We start from the raw sequence: 22,530 nt of genomic DNA, 5'->3' as shown, positions 1-22,530 counted from the left end.
AGAGAATAAATCTTAAAAGTCCTCATCACCTAAGGAAAAAAAACCTTTGTAACTATGTATGGTGATGGATGTTAACTAGACATATTGTGGTGATCATTTCACAATATCCACAAATATCGAATCATTATGTTGTATACCTGAAACCAAGGTAATATTATAAGTCAATTATACGTCAATAAAAACGCCAAACCTATTGAGTACAAATGTGTGCAAGGCACAGTACCTGATACTGGGGAGGAGGAGGAGCAGAGAGAAACGAGAGGGCCCAGCACTGTTAAGAGCTGGGCAGGAACCTGGGGTCTGGAATAACCCACCTGGGTCCACAAGCTGGCTCTGCCACTTACCAGCTGCAGGAGCGTGGGTAAATTACTGACTCTGCCACCTGCCAGCTGTGACCCTGGACAGTTATTTAGCCCGTCTGTGCTTCAGTTCCCTCAACTAGAAAATGGGGATGATAGCATCTATCTTAGAAGGTTGTTGTGAAGATGAAATGAGTTGCGATAACAAGTGTCTAGAACACGCTATGCATTATGTAAGTGATGACTACCATCGTCACCACCGTCGTCACCATCATTACATTACCATCTCAATCCCAGTTCTCTTACCACGGATGTGGGGATAAAATAGTATCTACTTCATTAGGTTGGGATTCATTAATTCAACAGACATTCATTGAGTGTTGGACATTGGAAAACTCCCATGAAAACTATTTTTTTGGCCAAGGAAGATCTGCCCTGAGCTAACATCTGTGCCAATCTTCCTCTATTTTGTATGTGGGTTGCTGCCACAGTACGGCCGCTGACAAGTGGTATAGGTTTGCGCCTGGGAACTGAACCCAGGCCACCGAGGCAGAGCTCACTGAACTTAACCACTAGGCTACGGGGCCAGTCCCAGAAAACTAATACTTAATACGTTGTCATCAGTGGAGCTTACGTTCTAGTGAAGCTGTGGGGATTGAATGAGACCCTGCAGGCACAGTGCCTCGGAGTGCCTGGCACTGAGTAAATGCTCCATAACCGCTTCCCATGAAGCTGAAGATGATGACGAGAAGGAGGAAGGGAAGGAAGAGGAGGACACTGATTTCTGCTCTCAGGGAACCTATATATCTGGTCTGGAACATGAGGCATGAATGGACACAGATAACCCCACGGGCTAAATTTCCATGCAGTTTAACAGAGCAGTTAGCAGTGGAGAGTCAGCAACCGGCCATCACTCGAGCCCCCAGGAGCGTGTGAGAGCAGCTCCAGTGTCTGCCTGCAGGAAGACGCCACAGCTGCAGCGGCCTCACGGCTCTGGGAGTTAATGTCCTCATCATCTCCCTGCCCTCCCTCCGCAAGCCAAAGGGAACTGGAAACACTCTCCCTTGAGTGCCCACACCTGCCCCAAACTGACAGTGACCAGGCAATAAAAGCTTCTCCTTCCCAAGAACCAGATGGGAGCCGACAGCCCAGCGAGAAAGTGCTCTAAAACACGTGGGCTTCTGTAAACATGACGAACGTAATTCTTAAAACTGTTTAATGTAAAAATGAAACGACCTCGTTTCGAATAGTTTCTAATGAAGCAGAAACAGCGTTAGAATGAACTATTCTGACATTACGAACCAAAGGACTCCTGCTACAGGAATACAAAAATACTAATTTTTCTTAAATATAAAAATGACTCTACAGGAAGGGCCAATTCCCCAAGACGATATTGAAACAAAGCCTTCTTTTTAAACCTATTTGCGTAACTGACTATCCAGCTAGGCACTGTTGTGAGAGCTTCACATGTATGCACTCATCACGTTCTCATAATGATCGTACATCACCGCCCCTATTTCACAAGGAAGAAAACGGAGGTACAGAGGTGACATCACGCCTTTAGACTGACATCAGCTCTCAAACTGCATAAATATGACATTTTTCTGCTTTCTAAACTACAGCATAGTTATGTATTTTTCACAATTAGAACACCTCAAATAGAATTAGAATTGTCCCTAGAGCCTTGCAATTTGAAAACCTAAGCCAGCTGGTGTTATAAATACACATGCCACCCACAATCAACCCCTGACCATTATATTCCTTTACCCTCAAGAGTCAGTCAGTCAAGTGGAACATTTTCTTTCTTTCTTTCTTTTTGTGAGGAAGATTGGCCCTGAGCTAACATCTGTTGCCAATCTTCCTCTTTTTTGCTGGAAGAAGATTGTCGCTGAACTAACGTCTGTGGCCATCTTCCTCTATTTTGTATGTGGGATGCTGCCACAGCATGGCTTGATGAGCGGTGTGTAGGTTTGTGCCTGGGATCCAAACCTGTGAACCCTGGGCTGCCGATGCAGAGTGTGTGAACTTAACCACTACGCCACTGGGCTGGCCCCTCAAGTGGAACATTTTCCCCGCTTTTGCGTCCTTCTTCACGCCCTGGCTGTCATCTCATCCCATGTTGACACTGGCATTCATTTGAATTTGAATTTGATTTCATTTGGACAACCCCAGCAGTGTCTCCCAGAACTTTGAATACAAAATATAAACATGCAGGGCGATGAATCTGCCTTCTTATGAGATGGGAAATCCAGACACCAAGGTATTGGGTGGATGGCAAATCAAGGAAGGATTTTTCTGTCTCCACTTTTGCCATGGAGCAGCTGTGACTCGTTTAAACTTCAGTGTCTACTCACCAGTTGACAGGCGTGCTTGATCCTCTCCACAATGCCATCGAGTCCCAAGTATTGCAAAGACAACCACAGGGGCAGGGCACGGAGTTTGTCTGCTGGCTTATTTGATGTAAGACCAGCAACTAAAGTCTAAAAAAGCAATGGGTTTATTAATCAAAACCACTTAAAGCTCACAGCAGAATTAACTAGCTGCCAGCAACTAGGCGCTCAGTCCGTGTCGGAGGCCACGCCAGGCACTGGCTTGCATTACTCGTTTGACCATCCAACAACTCCACGAGGGAAGTACCCCTGGCAAGTGAGCTCAGAGGCCTTGCTTTGTCCAAGGGCTCATGGCTAAAATGTGGCAAAGCCAGGATGCGAATGCAGATGGGTCACATCCCAGGGCTGGAGCTCTGAGCCACTCAGGAGGCAGCCCCTTCCAAGGCTCTTCTGAGGTCCTCAAATCTCTGGCCATTTTCACGTGAGCAAGACATTACTGGTCTCGCGAGAGTCACATAAACCTTATTCTGCATGTGTCTACCACTAACTGATCCACTATCAAGATCCATGCCTTCAAAAAACCCATCAAGTTTCAACCTTCTAGACAAGGTGGATGGCAAGTTTCAACTACTAACAGAAACACCACTTCTGGAAACCAGTCTAAGGAAATAATTTGAAACACAGAAAGACGCTCATTATTGCAGTAACAAAAATTTGAAAACATCCTAAAAGGTCACAAATGGAGAATGATTAAATTGTGGTATTTAGCAAAGAACATTACGCAGTCATAAAATGTCATGAAAAGTTCTTCATACACATGGGGAAGTATGGGGAGAATAATAGAAAAATTATCTATGGGACAGTTTCACTTATGTTCAAAACACTTTTCCGAAAAGAAAAGTCACAGAAGTGGCATTAAGGACACTTTTCCCTTTGTTTTTCTGTATTTTGCCCCCAGACCTACTAACGACTCTTAGGTACTCCCCACTCCCTCCCAGTGAGAGTAAGCTCACCAAGGCGGGGTCGTCGTGTTTATAAAGGGTAGCTGCGGGAACAGCTGGCAGACCCAGCCACGTGCCTGGGGTCAACGTCATGCTATCGCATTTGGTCGCAGCCTACCAAAGAGAGAACGACTTTTTGTTAGACTGTCAGAACGCACTAAACCCAAACCCTCCTCCACTCATGAAAACCGTGAAAAGCCATCAGGGATTAAGTGATTTTACATTCCTTCTTAAAAACGCAGTATTTAGTAAAGCAACGACATACCAGCACTGACGAGGAGACATAACCTAGAGCCAATGTTGCCAGATTCACACTGGAAGAAAAAACACCGATCTAAGAACTAATTATTTACTGCTGCTTACTCACCAAGTTTGTACTTTCAACAAAAAAAAGGCTGCTGTTCCAAGCTGACATTTAAATGCCTTTCAGCTGTGTTATTAGTTTTTATAACAGCAACAGAAAATGTGGTATACACATATTTTAGGAAAACCTAGAAAATGCATCTGAATCACAATCTCATTCAAGGGCTATCCCCTACATGCTTAGTGTACTGTGTGTCTCATTTTCTGTCTTTCATAGCTCTCATTTTCCAGTCATCATCCTTCCCCAGAGGGATGAAATAAAGAAACTTGCCTCCTATGAGGTGCAGGGTCTGGACCACTGTGGCCGCCCTGCAGCCTCTCCCATCTTCTCCTAGCAGCACTCCAACGGCCTTCTGGGAACCCACGCCAATCTCCTCTATCAGACCACAGCTTTGCCTGGAGGAGATGATACTACCGGCTCCAGAGGTGGGCAAGTAACCTAAACTATCAGATCTGGTATTACATTTCCCCGGCCACAGGGAGTGGTTCAGTGGGAGACCGTTGCTGGGACTTCTGACCCACTGGACACAAACCTAGAAAGAAGGCTGGAGTTGCTGCAGCTACTTTGTGCCATAATAGTAAGGTCTATCTATAGATGGAGCCAACAGAGTGGAAATTAAGCCAAATGACTAGGGGAGGGCAGGGGAGGAAGACATGAATCCTGGTTGACGTTGTGCCTAAAGCTAAGCTAGCACCGGTCTTTGTAGTTATATGAGTCAATCAAGTCTCTTCATGCTTAAGCCAATTTGGGTTATGCTGTTATCTGCAACCCAAAGAGCCCTTAGTGGTAAATGTCACAACAAAGTGAGAGCCTAGAGGAGCACTCTTCGCGAGCACCGTGTGCAGGCCTGCCATGGAGCCAACCTCCCCTCCACTCACCCCTCCACATGAAGCCATATGCCATACTGCTCACAGAGTTCTTTCAAACGGCCGATCTTATCTGTGTGCCCTACGGCTGCAGTTCCTAGGATGAAACACACAAAAAAGGATACTGAAAGGAACAAACATCTTCCGAGGCTTTACAGCGTGACAAAAGCTTTCATATACATTATCTCCCCATGCGGGAAGGAACATCTCTGTTTCATTGAGACTTTCTTTGTGGATCGGCTTAAAATCAACTTTTGCAAGTTGATTATTCAAGTTTTGAACAGTGTGTATTCTCCATTACATGTATCTATAAACTCAAGCTTGTTAACTGTGCTATTTAAATATCTATACTTATTTTCCATCTACTTAATCTGTTGTTTCATGAGAAATATCTTCAAGTCTCCTGCCAGGATTGTGCGTTGGTCAATTTACACTTGTATTCTTTCAATCTTCCTTTTATGTATTTCAAAGTTATGTTCACAAGCATTCATAACTGTTCTCTCTCTCAGTAGATCAGACGGATTATAATTAACGTGAAGTCTGTTTCATCTCATACTAACATTGCTACAGTACTCTTGTCCTGTTAGCATTTCCCCTAGATATCCTTTCTTTCTTACTTTTTGTCACTTTCTGAGTTATTTCTATTTAGGTGTGTCCTTTATAAAAAAGACAGACGAATTTGGGTTTTGTTAATCCAATTGTGAGGTTCTTTATTTTAATATAAAACATGCATTCTGAGTCAGTTTAAACATATTGAACACTTTAACCCATTTCCTTGGTGATTTACATTACAGGCCTTGCTGGACAGATCCCTCTTCACAGAACATAAGCAAAATGTGGGATCGTATTCTCTCAACTGTCCTAAATTTCCAGTTAGCAGAATCCTACCTAATAAGATTTCAAACCTCACCAACTGCCTCAACAAACACAACTAATGCAACTGGCTCTTTTGCAGGGTATATGCCAGGAAAAGGGCTGAAAACTTTTTATCCCACATATAAGTCTGTCTCAAATTTTAAAAAAATCTTAACCAACACATTTGGTTTAGTTGAAACAAGATCAAAGGCCAATGCATGGCTTGTGTCACACGATGCTTCTATCAAAACAAAGAGCACAGTGCTGTGTTTTAGTGACCAGACCACATTCAGAGTCTTTTTCCATGTTTTTTGGCACTGTCTGCTGGCAAAGGCAAACCCCTGGGATGTGTGCTCTGGTGACATCCCAGAGCTACATCTGGTAGGTTGTCCAGTCACTGAGTCACATGTGAACTGCAGACTCTCCCATCTACCAAGTGACTGAATATGGGTGGATTTATGTTTCTTTTTTTTCAAAGATTGGCACCTGAGCTAACAACTGTTGCTAATCTTTTTTTATTTTCTTCCCAAAGCCCCCCAGTACACAGTTGTATAATTTTAGTTGTGGGTCCTTCTAGTTGTGGCATGTGGGACGCCACCTCAGCATGGCCTGATGAGCGGTGCCATGTCCGTGCCCAGGATTCGAACCGGCGAAACCCTGGGCTGCAGAAGTGGAGCGCGCGAACACAACCACTCGGCCACGGGGCCGGCTCCTATGTTTCTTTTTAAAAATACAATATGCTAAGTCAGGAAGGAAGTGGTGGTTTTCCTGCTAGCAATAAGATGGATATGCGTTTTTTCCATTTATTATTATTTTTTAAATAATCAGCTTTCTTAATTGAAGTATAATTCACATGCAATAAAATCCACTCATTTAAGTGTAAGGTTCAATGAGTTTTGACAAAAGTATACAGCGTGTAACTACCAACCCAATCAAGGTAGAGAATATTTCCATCACCCCAAAAGTTCCCGCCCCTCCTCCAAAGTTTCACTCTTTCCTCCACTCCTCACTGGCCATGGACAACGCTGATCTGTTTTGTGCCACTGTAGTTTCGTCTTTTTTAGAATTTCATGTAAATGGAGTCTTCTTATGTGTCTGGCGTGTTGCACTTAGCATGCTTCTGAAATTCACCCGTGTTGATATGTACATCAGTAGTTATTTCCATTTATTGCTTAGTGTCATGATATGGATATACCACAATTTGTTCATCCATTCCCCCAGTGAAGGACATCTGGGTTGTTCCCAGTTATGAATACTGCATACAATTCTTTGTGTGGACATGTGTGTTCATTTCTCTTTGATAAATACCTGGAAGTGGAGCTAATGGTTCATGTGGTAATTTTATGTTTAGCCTTTGAGGAACTACCAAACTCCTTTCCAGAGTAGCTGTAACATTGCAGCCCTACCTGCGGTGTACGAGAGTTCCAGCTGCTCTGCATCCTCACTAGCATTTGGCATTGTATTTTTTCCATTCTAACAGACACGTCATAGTAGATCATTGTGGTCCTAATTTGCTTTTCTCTAATGATGTTAAGCCTCTTTTCAAATGCTTACACATTCATGCATTTTTTGGTGAAGTGTCTATTAGAATCTTTTGTTCATTTTAAAAATTGTACTGTCTGTCTCAATATTGAATTGTAAAACTTAATTATATATTTCAGATACAATCCTTTGTCAAAAAAAAAGCCCTGCAAATATTTTCTCCCAGTCTGTAACTTGTCTCCATTTTCTTAACAGGGTCTTTTGAACAGCAAAAGCTTTTAATTTTTTTTTTTTTCAAGGGAAGATTCGCCCTGAGCTAACATCTGTTGTCAAATCCTCCTCTTTTATTTTTCCTCCCCAAAGCCCCAATGCCTAGCTGTTAAGTCATTCTAGTCCTTATGTGAGCTGCTGCCACAGCACGGCAAGTGACAGACAAGTAGTGTGGTTCCGTGACTGGGAAGTGAACCCAGGCCACCGAAGCAGTAAGAGTGCCAAACTTTAACCACTAGGACATCAGGGCTGGCTCTTCCAATTTTTGATAAAGTCTAATTTATTGTTCATGTCTTTTATGTCCTAAGAAATATTTGCCTAACCCAAAGTCACAAAGATCTTCCATACTTTCTTCTAGAAGTTTCATTGTTTTGGCTCTTATGTTTAGGTCTATGAACCATTTATAATTAATTTTTGTACACAGAGTGAGGTAAGAGTTAAGGTTCAATTTTTTTCCTTATGGATATCCAATTCTTCCAAACCACTGGCAGAAAAGACTATTCTTTCTTCCCTGAACTACCTCGGCTTCTTTGTAAACTACCAAGCGACATATACATGAGTCTATTTCTGAACTCTTTACTCTCTTCAGTTAATCTCGCACTTTCTGGGTTTTGTAGCTTTATAGTAAGTCTAAAAGTCAAATAGGTTAAGTCTTCCAATTGTGTTCTTCAAAATTATTTTGGCCATTCTTAGATTCTCTGTATTTTCATATAAATTTCAGAATCAGCTTATCAATTCTATAAGCAATTGTAGCCTGCTGAGATTTTGAGGGGCTGAGTTGAATCTACAGATTAATTCAGGGAGATCTGACTTAATAATATGGAGTCTTCCAACCTGCAGACATGGAATCGTTCAATTTATTTGGGTCTTCTTGAATTTCTCTCCGCAACATTCTGCAGCTTTCAATGTACAGATCTTGCATATATTTTGTTAAATTTACCCATAAAGGTTTTTTTGATGATAGCTGAATAGCATTTTAAATTCAATTTAAATTGTTCATTGCTAGTATATAGAAATTCTGCAACCTTGACAGATTCATTTATTAGCTTCAATGGCCTTTCTTGTTTTCCTCAGCACTTTCTATCTATATGATCATGCCACCTGCAGATAAAGACAGTTCATTCTTCCTTTCCAATCTGTATATCATTTAATTATTTTTCTTGCCTTATTGCACTGTCTAGAACTTCAAGTACAATGCTGAATACAGTAAGCAGAGCAGAAAGTGGTAGTTGACCTGCTGTCTACAAGGTGGACATTTAAGTGTGACATTTTAAAATTCAACTTAGAAAGGAAGCACATGAAGAAGCAGAGAAGCACTTATGACCTAAATGAAAGAGTATACACACACCAACAAAGTAACTCCTCAAACAAACTAACAAAAGGAAATCTAATGAACCAATTTTAGTATTACAATTCTCACCACAATGCAGATAAAGACTATCTTAAACATGTGGTGCAAAAAACATCTCTTAAGACTTGGTCTTTTTTAGGCTAAGTACCTAGCCTCTCTCTTACTTGTCCAAAATGGAAGATTCCAGTTCACAATACTCACCAGCGTTTGCAACAAGCAAAAGGGGCAATTTTCCTCGTTCAATATCTTCTTTAATCAGTTTCTCCAGGAAGGCAACATCCTGGCATTAAAAGACAAACCACAAAAACATGAAGCAAACAGCATAAAAGCTACACAATGAAAAATTATAACTTCCCAAAGAAGCAATGCAAAAGGAGAACTCACCATCTGATGCTGGGATCCAAACATAGTGTTACAGGGCACACGGCACAAGCAGGGGAAGGGCAAGCCGAGCTGCAAGAGGGACCGTACAATTTTATAAGGAAGACCTTTGTCACCAGTCACTTATGCCCCCAAAAGATTGTGGCTCTAAGACAAGTCACAATTGTTCTTTTAAAACAATCTCTCTCCCTAGGAACTCTTAATGTTATAAATAATTGTCAAACTACATTTAGAAAGTCAAGCCAAAAGAAGGGTGAATTTCTATGAGATGAGATGTCTTATAAAAGGATACAATGTAAAATTTCTTACATGAGTCAACTAAATGAGTAACTATCAACTCATATTCTGAGTAGCTATCTTTGGCATATTCTAGAATATACCAAAAAACAAAAACACTTTTCCAAACCAAGAAACAACTGAGCCCCAAGCATTTTTCTGGGGATAATTTAGAGTCCTCCCTCCAGGCATTAGTGGTAAATAATACCAGCTAAAGGCATTCAAAGAATGATATCTTACTTATGGGTCCATCCACTCCTAAAAAGCAATAAATATGGTCTAGCAGATGTACATTTCTTAGGAGAAATGAAGTCAGTGTTACGGATGGAGATAGTAATTGTCAAATAAATTTTTTTTTTTTTTTCTGAGGAAGATTAGCCCTGAGCTAACATCTGTTGCAAGTCTTCCTCTACTTTACACGTGGGTTGCTGCCACAGCATGGCTAACAAGTGGTATAGGTCTGCGCCTGAACCAGTGAACCAGGTCTGGATCTGAACCAGTGAACCTGGACCTTGAAGCAGAGCATGTGGAACTTAACCACTATGCCATGGAGCCGGCCTGCAAATAAATTTTATATTCTTCATTTTTAGCTTCCAAATCCCTGAGTTTATAGTTTTAGAAATTTTTCACAAGTTGCCACATATTGTTCTGTATAACCAAGACTTGGTAGAATATAAGGATCAAAAATTTATCTTTTGGGGATATGCTCTGGGGACATCCTGAGGGGCCAGCCCCATGGCAGAGTGGTTAAGTTCATGTGCTCTGCTTCAGCGGCCCAGGGTTTTGTCGGTTCAGATCCTGGGTGTGGACCTGGCACTGCTCATCAGGCCATGCTGAGGTGGTGTCCCACATAGCAGAACTAGAAGGACTTACAACTAATATACACAACTATGTACTGGGTGGGGGCTTTGGGGAGAAGAAGAAGGAAAAACAAAAAAAGATTGGCCGCAGATGTGAGTTAGCTCAGGTGCCAATCTTTAGGGGGAAAAAAAATTTAATGAGTATTTTTTTCATATTTATTCCCCCGTAAAGGACTTTTCTTTTAAATTATACAAGTGAAACTCAAGTAAAACACACAGTAAAAAAAAAATAGAAATTAAAAGTAAAAATGCACCCCACCCCACCCCCCACCACCGCCAATAAGCTGCCAATCCACCACTGTTAACAGGTCAGTATATAAACTTCCAGACACTTTCTAGGTATAAATATATGTATTTATATAAATATATTTTTCTAGGTATAAAAAACATACACATATAAGCATGGACACAATTTTTAAAACATGAACATGACCATCTTATATATGCTGTTCTGCCACCTGCCTTTCTCACTCCACAGGACATCCTCACACTTCTTTTGAAGGTTGGATTGCTGTCCCAAGACAGCCTTGGGGCCGCAAGAGCCTGGCCAGCAGCAGTAATTTGTCTCACATTTCCATAGCGCTATCATGAAACTCCCCATTTTGAATACCCTCAAGAAGAAGACTAATTTCTTGCCATCAGTGACCAGAGCTCAGAATCAACTCAAGTCCCTGAGCTTCCCCTATATGCCCCCAGGACTCCTCCATCTTACAAAAGACAAACTGTCCAATCCTATGGGTTGTGCCTTAAAATATTCTCTTTTTTTGGTGAGGAAGATTGTCCCTGAGCTAACATCTGTGCCAAGCTTCCTTTATTTTATAGTTGGGTGTAGGTCCATGCCCAGGATCCAAACCTGTGAACCCCAAGCTGCTGATGCAGAGCACATGAACTCAACCGCCATGCCACTGGGCTGGCCCCCGCCTTAAAATATTCTTGGCCAAGAGCCTTAACAATTTCTTATCTCAGGGTAGCCCCTCAGTGGGCCACATGCACCATGAACTTTAAAAATGGTAATGCTCTTTGATCTAGTAATTCTAGATTGACTCTGAAAATCCATCTGAGAAATATAATCCTAAATATAGAAAACCGTTTCTGCAGAAACATGTCTGTAACAGAACTTTACAAAGAGCATTACCTGAAAATGGTCACAGAAAGCAAAAGAAGGCAAACACTCTAATTGTCCAAAAGGAAAACAGTTAGTTAAAATACTGTACACTCATTTGAAGGAATATTATAAAGACGTCAAAAATAAACTTTACTTTGAAGAATTGTTAAAACATGACATGCACCTGCCATAACAGTAAGTGGAAAAAGCCATATAACCACATAAACAGACAGACACTCTTTGATTAAAGTCTGAAAAGAAATAAAGTAAAATGTTGACTGTGGTTGCCTTTGGGCAACTAAAAAAAATACATATCTAAATTCATTTACATACATTTATATATTTTCTTATAATGACAAAACAAGCATGTAAGAATACCATCTTTCTTTTCACTTGAAAAGAGCAGCAGCTAAAGAAGTCAGTCTACACACTTGAAAAAGGTCCAGAACAGAATAAAAGATTGTTTCTTTAAAATAGCCACCTGATACCACCTTACCTGATTACAGAGGTACTGGCCCAGGCCAGGCCTGGCAGCAGCACTAAGATATATAACAGGCTTCTTGTTATATAACACATTGAACCCATCCACTACGAAGTCTTCATAACGGGAATGAATGGCAAGCCTACAGATCTTTGCAAGTCCTTCTCTTTCTTCTTCGTGGAAATAAGCGCAGCCATTTTCATACCTAAGAGACACCCAGATATCGATACATTATCTCTGGTTAACTCTGATTTTATATCCCAATCTCATAATCGAGGAAGTAATTCTTTTCTCAACCTAGAAGCTGTCACCTAGATCAGTCAAAGGAGAGAGGAATCACCCTCCTCTGAGACAGCTGATGGCTCCTTACAGCTGGAGGGTATAAAGAACAGAGGCGATGACCTTTCATTCATATCCAACTCGATAAAGAGGAGAAACTATGAAAACCAGCAGAGGAGTCCCTCAGATATAAAAACGCTGAAGATCAGGGTTCTGGCTTATTCTCCAAGAAGGGCAGCACTGGATAATGGAGGCAAGGTTCTTAGCCGAGTTTCCGCCCAAAAACATCCAAAGTAAATAAAATTGTCAAAACACTAGTCAGGCTAACTTCTGCTTTCACTATTATCTGCTTGGGGTCGGTGACTCTCCTCAATCTCCCAGAGGAGGGGGAGAGAGAATCTCAACTACAGGGCTTGGATTTTTCTTAGGACAGAAGAAAATTTCTCCCTTGCAATACATCAGGCAAACTCATAGTTGTGCCAGGCCAGCCTTTCTCCCAACATCTGAAAGTGGGTCTCCAAGTTAAATGCTCCAATGTTAGGCAAATGCTCCTTTCCTATAAAAGTAATAGTGTAAACACAAAAATACCACTGGCCCTGTGTCTTCTACTGAATCCTTAATCTGCTCTAATTCCTTAATAATGCCAACGTTATTACAGTACGAAGCAAACTGCAATTTCATAACACATACTCATCTTCCTTATGACAGCATTTCCTTTCCACTAAAGCACAAGATAATACTTTGACTAAAAATATTTGAATCCGTTTCACTGCTCTTCTATCAACATGTGCCAGTTAGGAATCTAAAAATAAGTAACTGCTGATATTACCTAACAAGTATGTGCCTTGCTCAGCTTTTTACATATATTAATGCACCAGCTCATTTAATCCTCACAACAATGCCATGAGATCGATATCTACGCTATCCCTATTTCATGGATGAGGAGGATGGAGAGGCTGAGTAACCCTTCCAAGAGGAAGGGGAAGAGGCAGATTTGAATCCAGGCGGTACAACTCAGAAAACAGCTCTCTCAGTCTATACCCAACTCATCGATGTCTTTAGAAACTAAAAACTCATAACGTCTGTACCTGAAAATTCTGCAAAGCCATAAGGTAGTGTCTGAAAGGATCCGAGTTGTAAGTTTTCTCAGCTTCTCTTTGTCCAGAGTTGAAATATAAGCTCCCAGACTATGCCCCAACAAAGCTATATGACCTTGTTCTCCAATATTCTGGATTCTGTCAATCAAAATGCATTAGATTTTAAAAAAAAGTATTAGTCAAAGCATAAAAAGGAATAAAACTTAGAGAAACAGTATTCCATACAAATTTCTGCCAGAGTTGAAATTCACTTAACAGCCAAGAAGGCAGAAATCCAGATAAATTTAGAAAACTCAATGCATATAAAGTATCATAGTCTGGCGAAGAAAAAGATTTTTAAAATTCAAGTCCTAGGAGATCAATATCCTTCTTTTTATTGAATAGCTACTAAATGTACAAACTGTTTTTGAGTAATTTTCTTCTAAAAAATTTTTAAAAATTAAATACCAGCCATAAGGACTACATAGGATAGAGCTGAGATAAAATGTGCAGAAGCCAATTTCCTTCAAACTCATTAGATGGAGATCAATCCCCTGCCTTAAATAGCTATTTATGACAATACTATGGCAAAGCCAAGGGGAACGAGGTATTCTATTATATATAATTAAAATGGATGGACAAATTTCCTTGATAAAGAATAACTATAAAGCAACAAGAAAAAGACAAAAAATTGAACAGGATACTGGACAAAGGAGATTGTTCATAGAAAAGGACATATAAATGGGTCTTAAAACATACAAAAAGACACAACCTGGTTCATAAGAAAAATACAAATTAAAATTATGCTGAAAGAGAATAAAAAAGCTATCAGATTGGCAACAATCCTTAAGTTTACTAAAACCCCTGCAGGTCAAGGTGTGGGGAAAGAGGAGTGCTCACACATGGCTGGTGGGACTGCAAACGGGCACAATCCCACAGAGGGAAATTTGGCAAGAGCTACCAAAATCACAAATGCACAAACTGTCTGGCCCGGCAATCCCACTCCCAGGACTTGAACCTCCAGAAACACTTGCTTCAATGAGAAACGACACATGTACAAAGCTAGTGGCTGCAGCAATGTTTGTAAGAGTAAAACACAAATAAGAGACTAGTTAAAGACAATACGGTTCATCCATTCAAAGTAAAACTAAACAGCCCTTAAGGGAGAAAGCTCCTTTGTGTATTGATATGCACTGACTCCAAGACATAAATGAAAAAAGCAAGGTACAACGCATACGGTATTTATGTACTGGAGGGCGTGAGTAGAGACATTTTGCTTGTATATACATGCACTAAAATATCTCTGAAGAATACACAAGAAACTGGCAGCATTGTCTGTCTTTAAGGAGAACAAGAGAGGGAGGCAGAGGTAAGAAGGAAAATCGCCTTTGTATATACACCCTTTTTATCTTTTGAAATTTGAATCAGGAGAATGAATTACTTATTCCAAAAAGTGAAATTTAAAATAACTAAAGAGAAAATAAAACTAAATAGCTAAACAGATGAATAAATAAAAATAAAACAGATGATTCACAGACAACATAGCCTGCCACCCATCAATGCAGCTGTGGCAGTTCTTGTCGGCACGCAGAAGCACAAGCACAAAGGGCACAAGAAGAAGCGATCAGAGCAGAAGCGCATGGCAGTGATTCTCCGGCCCCTTTGCCAGCCCCTCCCTAAGACAGGACAGCATAATAACTACAGGATTTAGTTTTAGTAAATGCCTTCCTTTTGCAAAATATATTACACATATATTATTTTATCTGCACATTTTATCTCAGCTCTATCCTATGTAGTCCTTATGGCTGGTATTTAATTTTTAATATATATAAAATATATTACTTTATACATACATGTTTATCTGAAAAGAAAAAATGAACATCATTTACTATGAGCTATGTACTGTAACTCTGAATGAAACACAGTTTATTATTCCAGCATGTTCTAAGAAGGCAATCACTATCAAAATCAAGAACACATATACTTTCGAAGAGAAGCTGCCAACCATTCTCCATTACCGGGTACTCTGGGGCTCCTCATCTTCATCTCCGTGCATCAGATTCTGAACTAACTGGAGGATGCTCACCATATCTTGTCCACTGCAGAATAAAAAACAGTTGATGGACAGGTGGAAATAGCACACATCCCCCACCACTCTCTATTTCTGGCATCCAAACTAGCTTTAAGACATATATTTTTTTAAATGAGTAGCTACAAGTGAAAGAATGTGTTTGAGGTACAATATGCATCTTTTAAAGACAAATTTCAAATTATTAATTGAATTCTGAACATAGCCTTTTTTTGTTGTTGGTGCCAGTCAACCCTGTGCACAGCAGGCAGCACCCTGCCCGGTCTTTCTGTGCCATCCTCTCACTTCCGGTGCTACATCAGACAATGCTCCGCTGCTATTCATAGGGTTTCATGGCCAATTTTTTGGGAAGTGGGTAGCCAGGTCCTTCTTCCTAGTCTGTCTTAGTCTGGAAGCTCCACTGAAACCTGTCCACCATGGGTGACCCTGCTGGTATTCGAAATACTGGTAGCATAGCTTTCAGCATCACGGCAACATACAGCCACCACAGTATGACAACCAGCAACAGGTGGTGTGACTCCCTGACCGGGAACCGAACCCAGGCCACAGCGGTGAGAGCATCAAATGGTAACCACTAGACCAGGGCTGGCTGAATATAACCTTATTTGTGATTGATTAAATCTTCTAGCTAAAAACGAGATCGATTTTTTAAAATTTCACCAGTATTGCTCCAACAATATTTCTCCACCTATTCACATGAATCCTGGAAAATATTTAATAAGCATGTTATAAAAGCCAAAACAGCCCTTATAAGATGCTGGGAGGTCACAGAAGCAGCAAGAATACGCCAATGCCACCGGTACATCTAGTTTCCCTCCATGTAGGAGTCTTGCGTGTGTGTTCTAACAGACTTCACCGCGCAATGCCATCGTCATTTGTTACCACCTCTTCCCCAAGCCGGGAAAGAAACTGCAGACCTGCTTAGAGGGTAAAAAGATTGACTTCTATCCAAGGTAAGTTACCAAATGCTCGTTACATGAGGAGGTGAAAACTTATGAGAAGAAAGTGAATGGTTAAAGTAGTCAGCAATGGCAAGGCAATCTGTAACACACGTAATGTGAAAATATTAGGGCTCCATTAATGGGAATATGACCAATCAAAAGCTCTCTCTTTTGAAGATGCGGTATATATACAATGGAATACTACTCAGCCGTAAAAAAGAACAAAGTCATCCCATTTGCAACAACATGGATGGGCCTTGAGGGAATTATGTTAAGTGAAATAAGCCAGATAGAGAAGGACAATCTCTGTATGACTCCACTCACATGAGGAATTTAAACATGTGGACAAAGAACAGATTAGTGGCTACCAGGGGAAAGCAGGGGTAGGGGTGGGCACAAAGGGTGAAGGGTGCACCTACAACATGACTGACAGACAACAATGTACAACTGAAATTTCACAAGATTGTAACCTACATTAACTCAATAAAAAATTTAAAAAAAACAAAACTCTCTTTTGAAAAAGAAGCATTGTCAAAACAATGCCCCCACACCGACCCTCCCTGAGGTGCTGAGCTTCCTGAGAGAGGGGCTCTGGGCCTTGGACACTGCACAGAGATTAGGCCAAGTGGGCCTTGAGGCACACGTGAGTGCTGGTCCCGTGACCCTGAACAAGCTAAGCCCCTCCATTACAGAACTGGGAGGATGCAGTCAGACAGTGCACGGGAAGCATGTAACGCTGCGCCTGGCTTAGTGCTAGCTCAGATGTTGGCTGGTAGCATGATTAAGCACGAATGCTCCCGACCGGTGGCTTTAACGCCCTCACTGTGAGAATTACAGACGTTCTCGGTAGTCTCTCTTCCAGGGAAACTTCTGTGGGATCCGCAGAACCCTTTAATCCCCTTCAGTAGGCCTGAGATGAGGAGACTTACACGACTGGTTCCTGTTCTGAGTTGTAGGAACCACTTGGCATCAGGGCTGCAAATCAGCACCATTCATACTACAAGTAGGAGTGGCTATTTTAAAATATTAGCGTCTGGGTGTGTTAGATGTGACATTTACTGGCACACAGTATCCTTCCTCTGTACTTTTCTTTTGCAACTTTGTAACGTTTATATTCAGGTCAAAGGACAATTTAAGGGAGTTGTACTGTTTACCTATGTGAAGTTTCCTGGTTATAAAACAAACAAAAAAAAGCTTGTCTGAGGGAAGCTGGGCTGGGACTTTAATTCCAGATCGAGTGCCAACATGCTGTGAAAATTTCAGTCAAATACTCATTTTTCTGATATTTTCCCTGCTAGCTCGAACCACAAACACTTGACAGGTTTGCTTTAGCTGCCAAAAAATAAATCACTCTACCGATAAATGATTAAAGTTGACATTTTCCTTTCAATTATAAAAATGATATATCTTCTCAAATTAAAATCTCTCTCACAATAAAGCTCAGTCTACCGAATAGATTATAGGTTTCAAAAATGAACTGTGACAGTCAAGTTATAATTATAAATTTGTGCATCACTTTTTTGTTGTTTTAAAGCTTGGCACCTGAGCTAACATCTGTTGCCAATCTTTTTTCTTCTTCTTCTTCTTCTCCTCCTCCCTAAAGCCCCCCAGTACATAGTTGTATATTCTAGTTGTGAGTGCCTCTGGTTATGCCACGTGGGATACTGCCTCAGCATGGCCTGATGAGCGGTGCTATGTCTGTGCCCAGAATCCGAACCAGCAAAACCTCAGGCCGCTGAAGGGGAGCGCGCAAACTTAACCACTTGGCCACAGGGCCAGCCTCCATGCACCACTTTTGCGTCATGAAGTTGTATAAGATTCTGAAGGGGAAAAGGAGAGAAGCAGGCAGGCTCAACATTATTACCAGCCAGCCAATCTCATTCAGTTTTTCGGTGTTACACGGCACCTAACTCTAAATTTGCTTTGTGCTCATTAAAACTAAAATTGTAAATCAAAAATGGTAAAATCTTGGTTTAAAGAAAATATATATCCTAACTAAAGGTACTTACTTATCTTCAATGCCACCTACCTGCCTTGGAGTGGCCCTGGAATATCCCCTGACATGAGCTTCTTTCCATTTTCCTCCTCTGTTCTTCTAATTTAAAGGAAATACAAAACTGTTAGTTTCATCCTGTCAAATTTCTAACATTTGAGCATGCAAACATGTGACAATGTTGCCTATAACCTCTTAGTAACTGAGGTAGGATTTGAAACATTTATTACACGTCTCCCCTACCCTTGGCCCCAGCCCCCAGTTTGAGGTATAGTTTGAGTTTCAGGAAAAGAAAAGAACATGGAAAAAATAGTACTACTTCACCCATTTCTTGGTTAGTTGATGCCCTTATTTATAAATAAAGAAGTATTTATAGACTCAAATCAATATATTAAATAAATGAAACCTTTAATTGGCAGAGCTGAAAATTATAAGTCCTGCCCCTCAATTTTAAAATCGTTTAATTACGAAGCACCTTCTACTCAAGACAAATACCAACTTTAAAGCCAGCCACAGCTAAGCTAACTGTCACATTTTGAAACCAAGAGGTGTTTTTAACAGGAGGAAACCAGTGCCACCAGTTTCACAACAGGTTGAACGCGTTTAATAGGGTCACTTCCGTTCCATAGGCTCACCTCTGACTGTCCTCTAGCATCTTCATGGCCTCCTTCAAGTTTTTTCCCATTTCAGCTAGTGTAGGGTCTGCTATCTGGGAAAAAAATCAAAAAAAGTTTAAGTTTTAATAATCCCTCTATTACTCCTGCAACGGAATTCATTCAGAAAAGCTAAATGCAAGTCTACTTTCTCCTGAAATTATTATAAAACACATGGATTTATTATAAAAGTACGTTTCATTAAAAAATTCCAACAGTACAAACATATAACATAAAAAAGTCCAACATAGGCTGGCCCAGTGGCGTAGTGGTTAAGTCCACACACTCCACGTTCACAGCCCAGGGTTCACAGGTTCAGATCCCGGCAGCCGACCTAGCACCACCCATCCAGCCACGCTGTGGCGGCATCCCACATAAAATAGAGGAAGACTGGCACAGATGTTAGCTCAGCAACAATCTTCCTCTCACACACACATACACGCAAAAGTCCACCAGTCCTACTCCTGGGGGAAGTCACTTTTAAGTTTGACATACATCTTTCCAAATTTTCGCCTTACTCATATGCACCTCTGCAACTTGCTTTGTTCTACTTTATAGTGAATATTGTTCCATGTCAGTGCGTCCACTTCTTTCTTCTTAGTGGTGACACCTTATTCCATTCTATGGGTGTGCCATCATCTAACCAGTTCTGAATTAATAGACCCTTAAGTTATTCCAGTTTTTCACTATTAGCAGATAGGTTCAGCAAAGTACGTCCAGTATGCTATTTGTTTTACTGTTGTCATAGGCTATAAAATGGCCCCTCAAAAGACATTCACATCCTAACCCCTGGAACCAGCAAGTGTTATCTTATGTGGCAAAGTCTTTGCAGAAGTGATCAAGTAAAGGATCTTAAGACAGCAAGATTACCCTGAATTATCCAGGTGAGCCCTAAATGTAACCATCTGTATCCATATAAAGGAGAAGTGGAGAGAGACTACCCACACACGAGAAGGCTATGTGAAGACGGCGCAGAGAGAGATTGGAAGATGCTGGCCTCGAGAACCCGAGTGACGGGGCCACGAGCTGAGGAAGGACTGCCGGCAAGCAGTGTAAACTAGAATAAGAACCAAAGGGCCTCTCCCCTGGAGCCTCTGGAGGGAGTGCAGCCGGGCCAATCCTCGATTTCAGCCCCAGAATACAGATGTCAAACTTCTGGCCTCCAGAACTGTGAGAATACACCTCTGTTGCTCTAAGCCATCCAGGTTGTGCTAATTTGTCACAGCAGCCACAGGAATACGCTAACACACTCCTAAACTGGAAACTCACACAAGTCGGTAATCGAGACCGCCCCTAGAGACGGGAACTGGAACGACAGGCCCAGGGTCAGACAGTCTTTTCAGGACACATGTTTGTTCCTGTTGGATTTTAGTACCAAGTGTACATCTAGCTCCCACTCAAAAAATAAAACGAAACTTTAAAAATTCTTGCACAATTAAAACACACACTTATTTTTCTTTCTTTCTTCTTAATCTCCACAATCTCCGATTTTTAGGCAGACAATTCTGCTGCCTTGAATCTCTATAGTATGAGCTGGGTTCTAAACAGTTAACAGAAGCTCTCTTTTTCTCTCTTGCTCCCTTCTTACTCTTCTAGAGTACTTCAAGTCTATCTCTCTTTCTTCATCCTGCCTACTGTACCTCGTAATATCTTACATGGAGTAGGTGTGCAATAAGTTGTCTTACATTTAGTACTGGCTTACCTCCTCAAAACTGTTTTTAAGAAATTCCACTCCGTTTACAGGTAAGTATCAGAAAACGCTAATTCTAGAAGAGACCTTAGGGATCTATCCAGAAAGTTTCCACCTGTCTTCTGAGCCCTAAGATTCCTGGGAAGAACTTTGGGGAGGAGGGGTTGGGTAGGCAGCTGGGGCTTCTAACCCCCCCACCCCCATTAAGGAGATCAGCTCTGTTTTATATAATAGGATTTTGAGTAAAGTTTCATTCGTAAAAAAATTTCATTAAAAAAGAAAAAAAAATGTATGGCATGAAAACCTCTGATTCTGGTCTAACATTTTTGAGGTGAGGAAACAAAGGCTTAGAGAGGTAAAGTGACTTGCCTAACATCATGGAGCTAATAAATGACGAAGTGGTGCCAGAACCCTGGTTTCCTGACTTTTTTTTTTCTTCTTTTTATTGTGGTCATAATAGTTTATAACACTGTGAAATTTCAGTTGTACATTACTATTTGTCAGACACCATATAAATGTGCCCCTTTGCCCCTTGTGCCCACTCCCACTCCCCTTCCCCCAGGTAACCACTAAACTGTTCTCTTTGTCCGTGTGTTTATCTTCCACAAATGAGTGGAATCATATGGTGTTCGTCTTTCTCTGTCTGGCTTATTTCACTTAACATAACACCCTTAGGTCCATCCATATTGTTGTGAATGGGACAATTTTGCCTCTTTTTACGGCTGAGTAGTATTCCATTGTATATATACCATATCTTCTTTATCCAATCATCAGCTGATGGGTCCTTGGGTTGCTTCCACGTCTTGGCTATTATGAACAGTGCTGCAATGAATGTAGGGGTACATAAGTGTCTTTGTTTTATTGATTCCAAGTTCTTTGGATAAATACCCAGTAGTGGGATAGCTGGGTCGTATGGTATTTCTATTTTTAATCTTTTGAGAAGTCTCCATACTGTTTTCCATAGTGGCTGCACCAGTTTGCATTCCCACCAGCAGTGTATGAGGGTCCCCTTTTCTCCACACCCTCTCCAACATTTGTTATTTTTTGTCTTGGTGATTATAGCCATTCTAATGGCATAAAGTGATATCTAAGTGTAGTTTTCATTTGCATTTCCCTGATGATCGGTGATGTTGAGCATCTTTTCATATGCCTGTTGGCCATCTGTCTATCTTCTTTGGAAAAATGGCTGTTCATATCCTCTTCCCACTTTTTGATCGCGTTGTTTGTTTTTTTGTAGTTCAGTTGTGTGAGTTATTTATATATTATGGAGACACCCTTGTCAGATATATGATTTGCAAATATTTTCTCCCAGTTGGTTGGTTGCTTTTTTCATTTTGATCTGGTTTCCTACACCTTCCAGAAGCTCTTCAGTCTGATGAAGTCCCACTTGTTTTTTTCTTTTGTTTCCCTTGTCCGAGTAGACATGGTATTTCAAAAATCCTACCGAGGCTGATGGCAGAGAGTGTACTGCCTATATTTTCTTCCAGAAGTTTTATGGCTTCAGGTCTTACCCTCAAGTATTCAGTCCATATTGAGTCTATTTTTGCGTCTGGAGAAAGACAGTATCTACTTTCATTCTTTTGCATGTGGCTGTCCAGTTTTCCCAGCACCATTTATTGAAGAGGCTTTCCTTTCTCCATTGTGTGTTCTTGGCTCTTTGTCGAAGATTAGCTGTCCGTAGACCTGGTTTCCTGACTCTTGTTTCCAAATTCTATTACATCAGACTGACTTTCACAGGGATTACAAAATAATCATGTAGTCACATCTGATCCGATTTTTACAGATAGAAAAATCATTTTAAAACAGGCGTTTCCAGTAAAATTCACAATTTAAATGTAACCATGAGATGGGTCAGAAAGCATTCTAAAAGAGTCTCAGTGTTCTCAGT

At 40.9% G+C, this 22,530-nt stretch overlaps 1 protein-coding gene across 3 annotated transcripts in view; it reads right to left on the bottom strand.

The window, feature by feature from the left end:
• Positions 1 to 22,530, bottom strand: part of PDXDC1 (pyridoxal dependent decarboxylase domain containing 1) — a 51,300-nt gene that overhangs the window by 16,811 nt on the left and 11,959 nt on the right. For all 3 annotated transcript variants that reach the window (XM_008520507.2, XM_008520508.2, XM_070566712.1), the window contains exons 2-12: positions 18,935 to 19,008; positions 18,336 to 18,401; positions 15,295 to 15,375; positions 13,289 to 13,435; positions 11,937 to 12,126; positions 9,203 to 9,271; positions 9,020 to 9,098; positions 4,873 to 4,957; positions 3,896 to 3,944; positions 3,643 to 3,744; positions 2,654 to 2,779 (exon numbers count right to left, since the gene is read on the bottom strand). In XM_008520507.2, coding sequence (XP_008518729.1) covers positions 2,654 to 2,779; positions 3,643 to 3,744; positions 3,896 to 3,944; positions 4,873 to 4,957; positions 9,020 to 9,098; positions 9,203 to 9,271; positions 11,937 to 12,126; positions 13,289 to 13,435; positions 15,295 to 15,375; positions 18,336 to 18,401; positions 18,935 to 19,008 — 1,068 coding nt within the window. The remainder of the gene's footprint in view (positions 1 to 2,653; positions 2,780 to 3,642; positions 3,745 to 3,895; positions 3,945 to 4,872; positions 4,958 to 9,019; positions 9,099 to 9,202; positions 9,272 to 11,936; positions 12,127 to 13,288; positions 13,436 to 15,294; positions 15,376 to 18,335; positions 18,402 to 18,934; positions 19,009 to 22,530) is intronic.

Source organism: Equus przewalskii, chromosome 12 (assembly GCF_037783145.1).
Source record: "Equus przewalskii isolate Varuska chromosome 12, EquPr2, whole genome shotgun sequence".
Taxonomy (NCBI): domain Eukaryota; kingdom Metazoa; phylum Chordata; class Mammalia; order Perissodactyla; family Equidae; genus Equus; species Equus przewalskii.
This window is presented reverse-complemented; position numbering and strand designations above follow the sequence as displayed.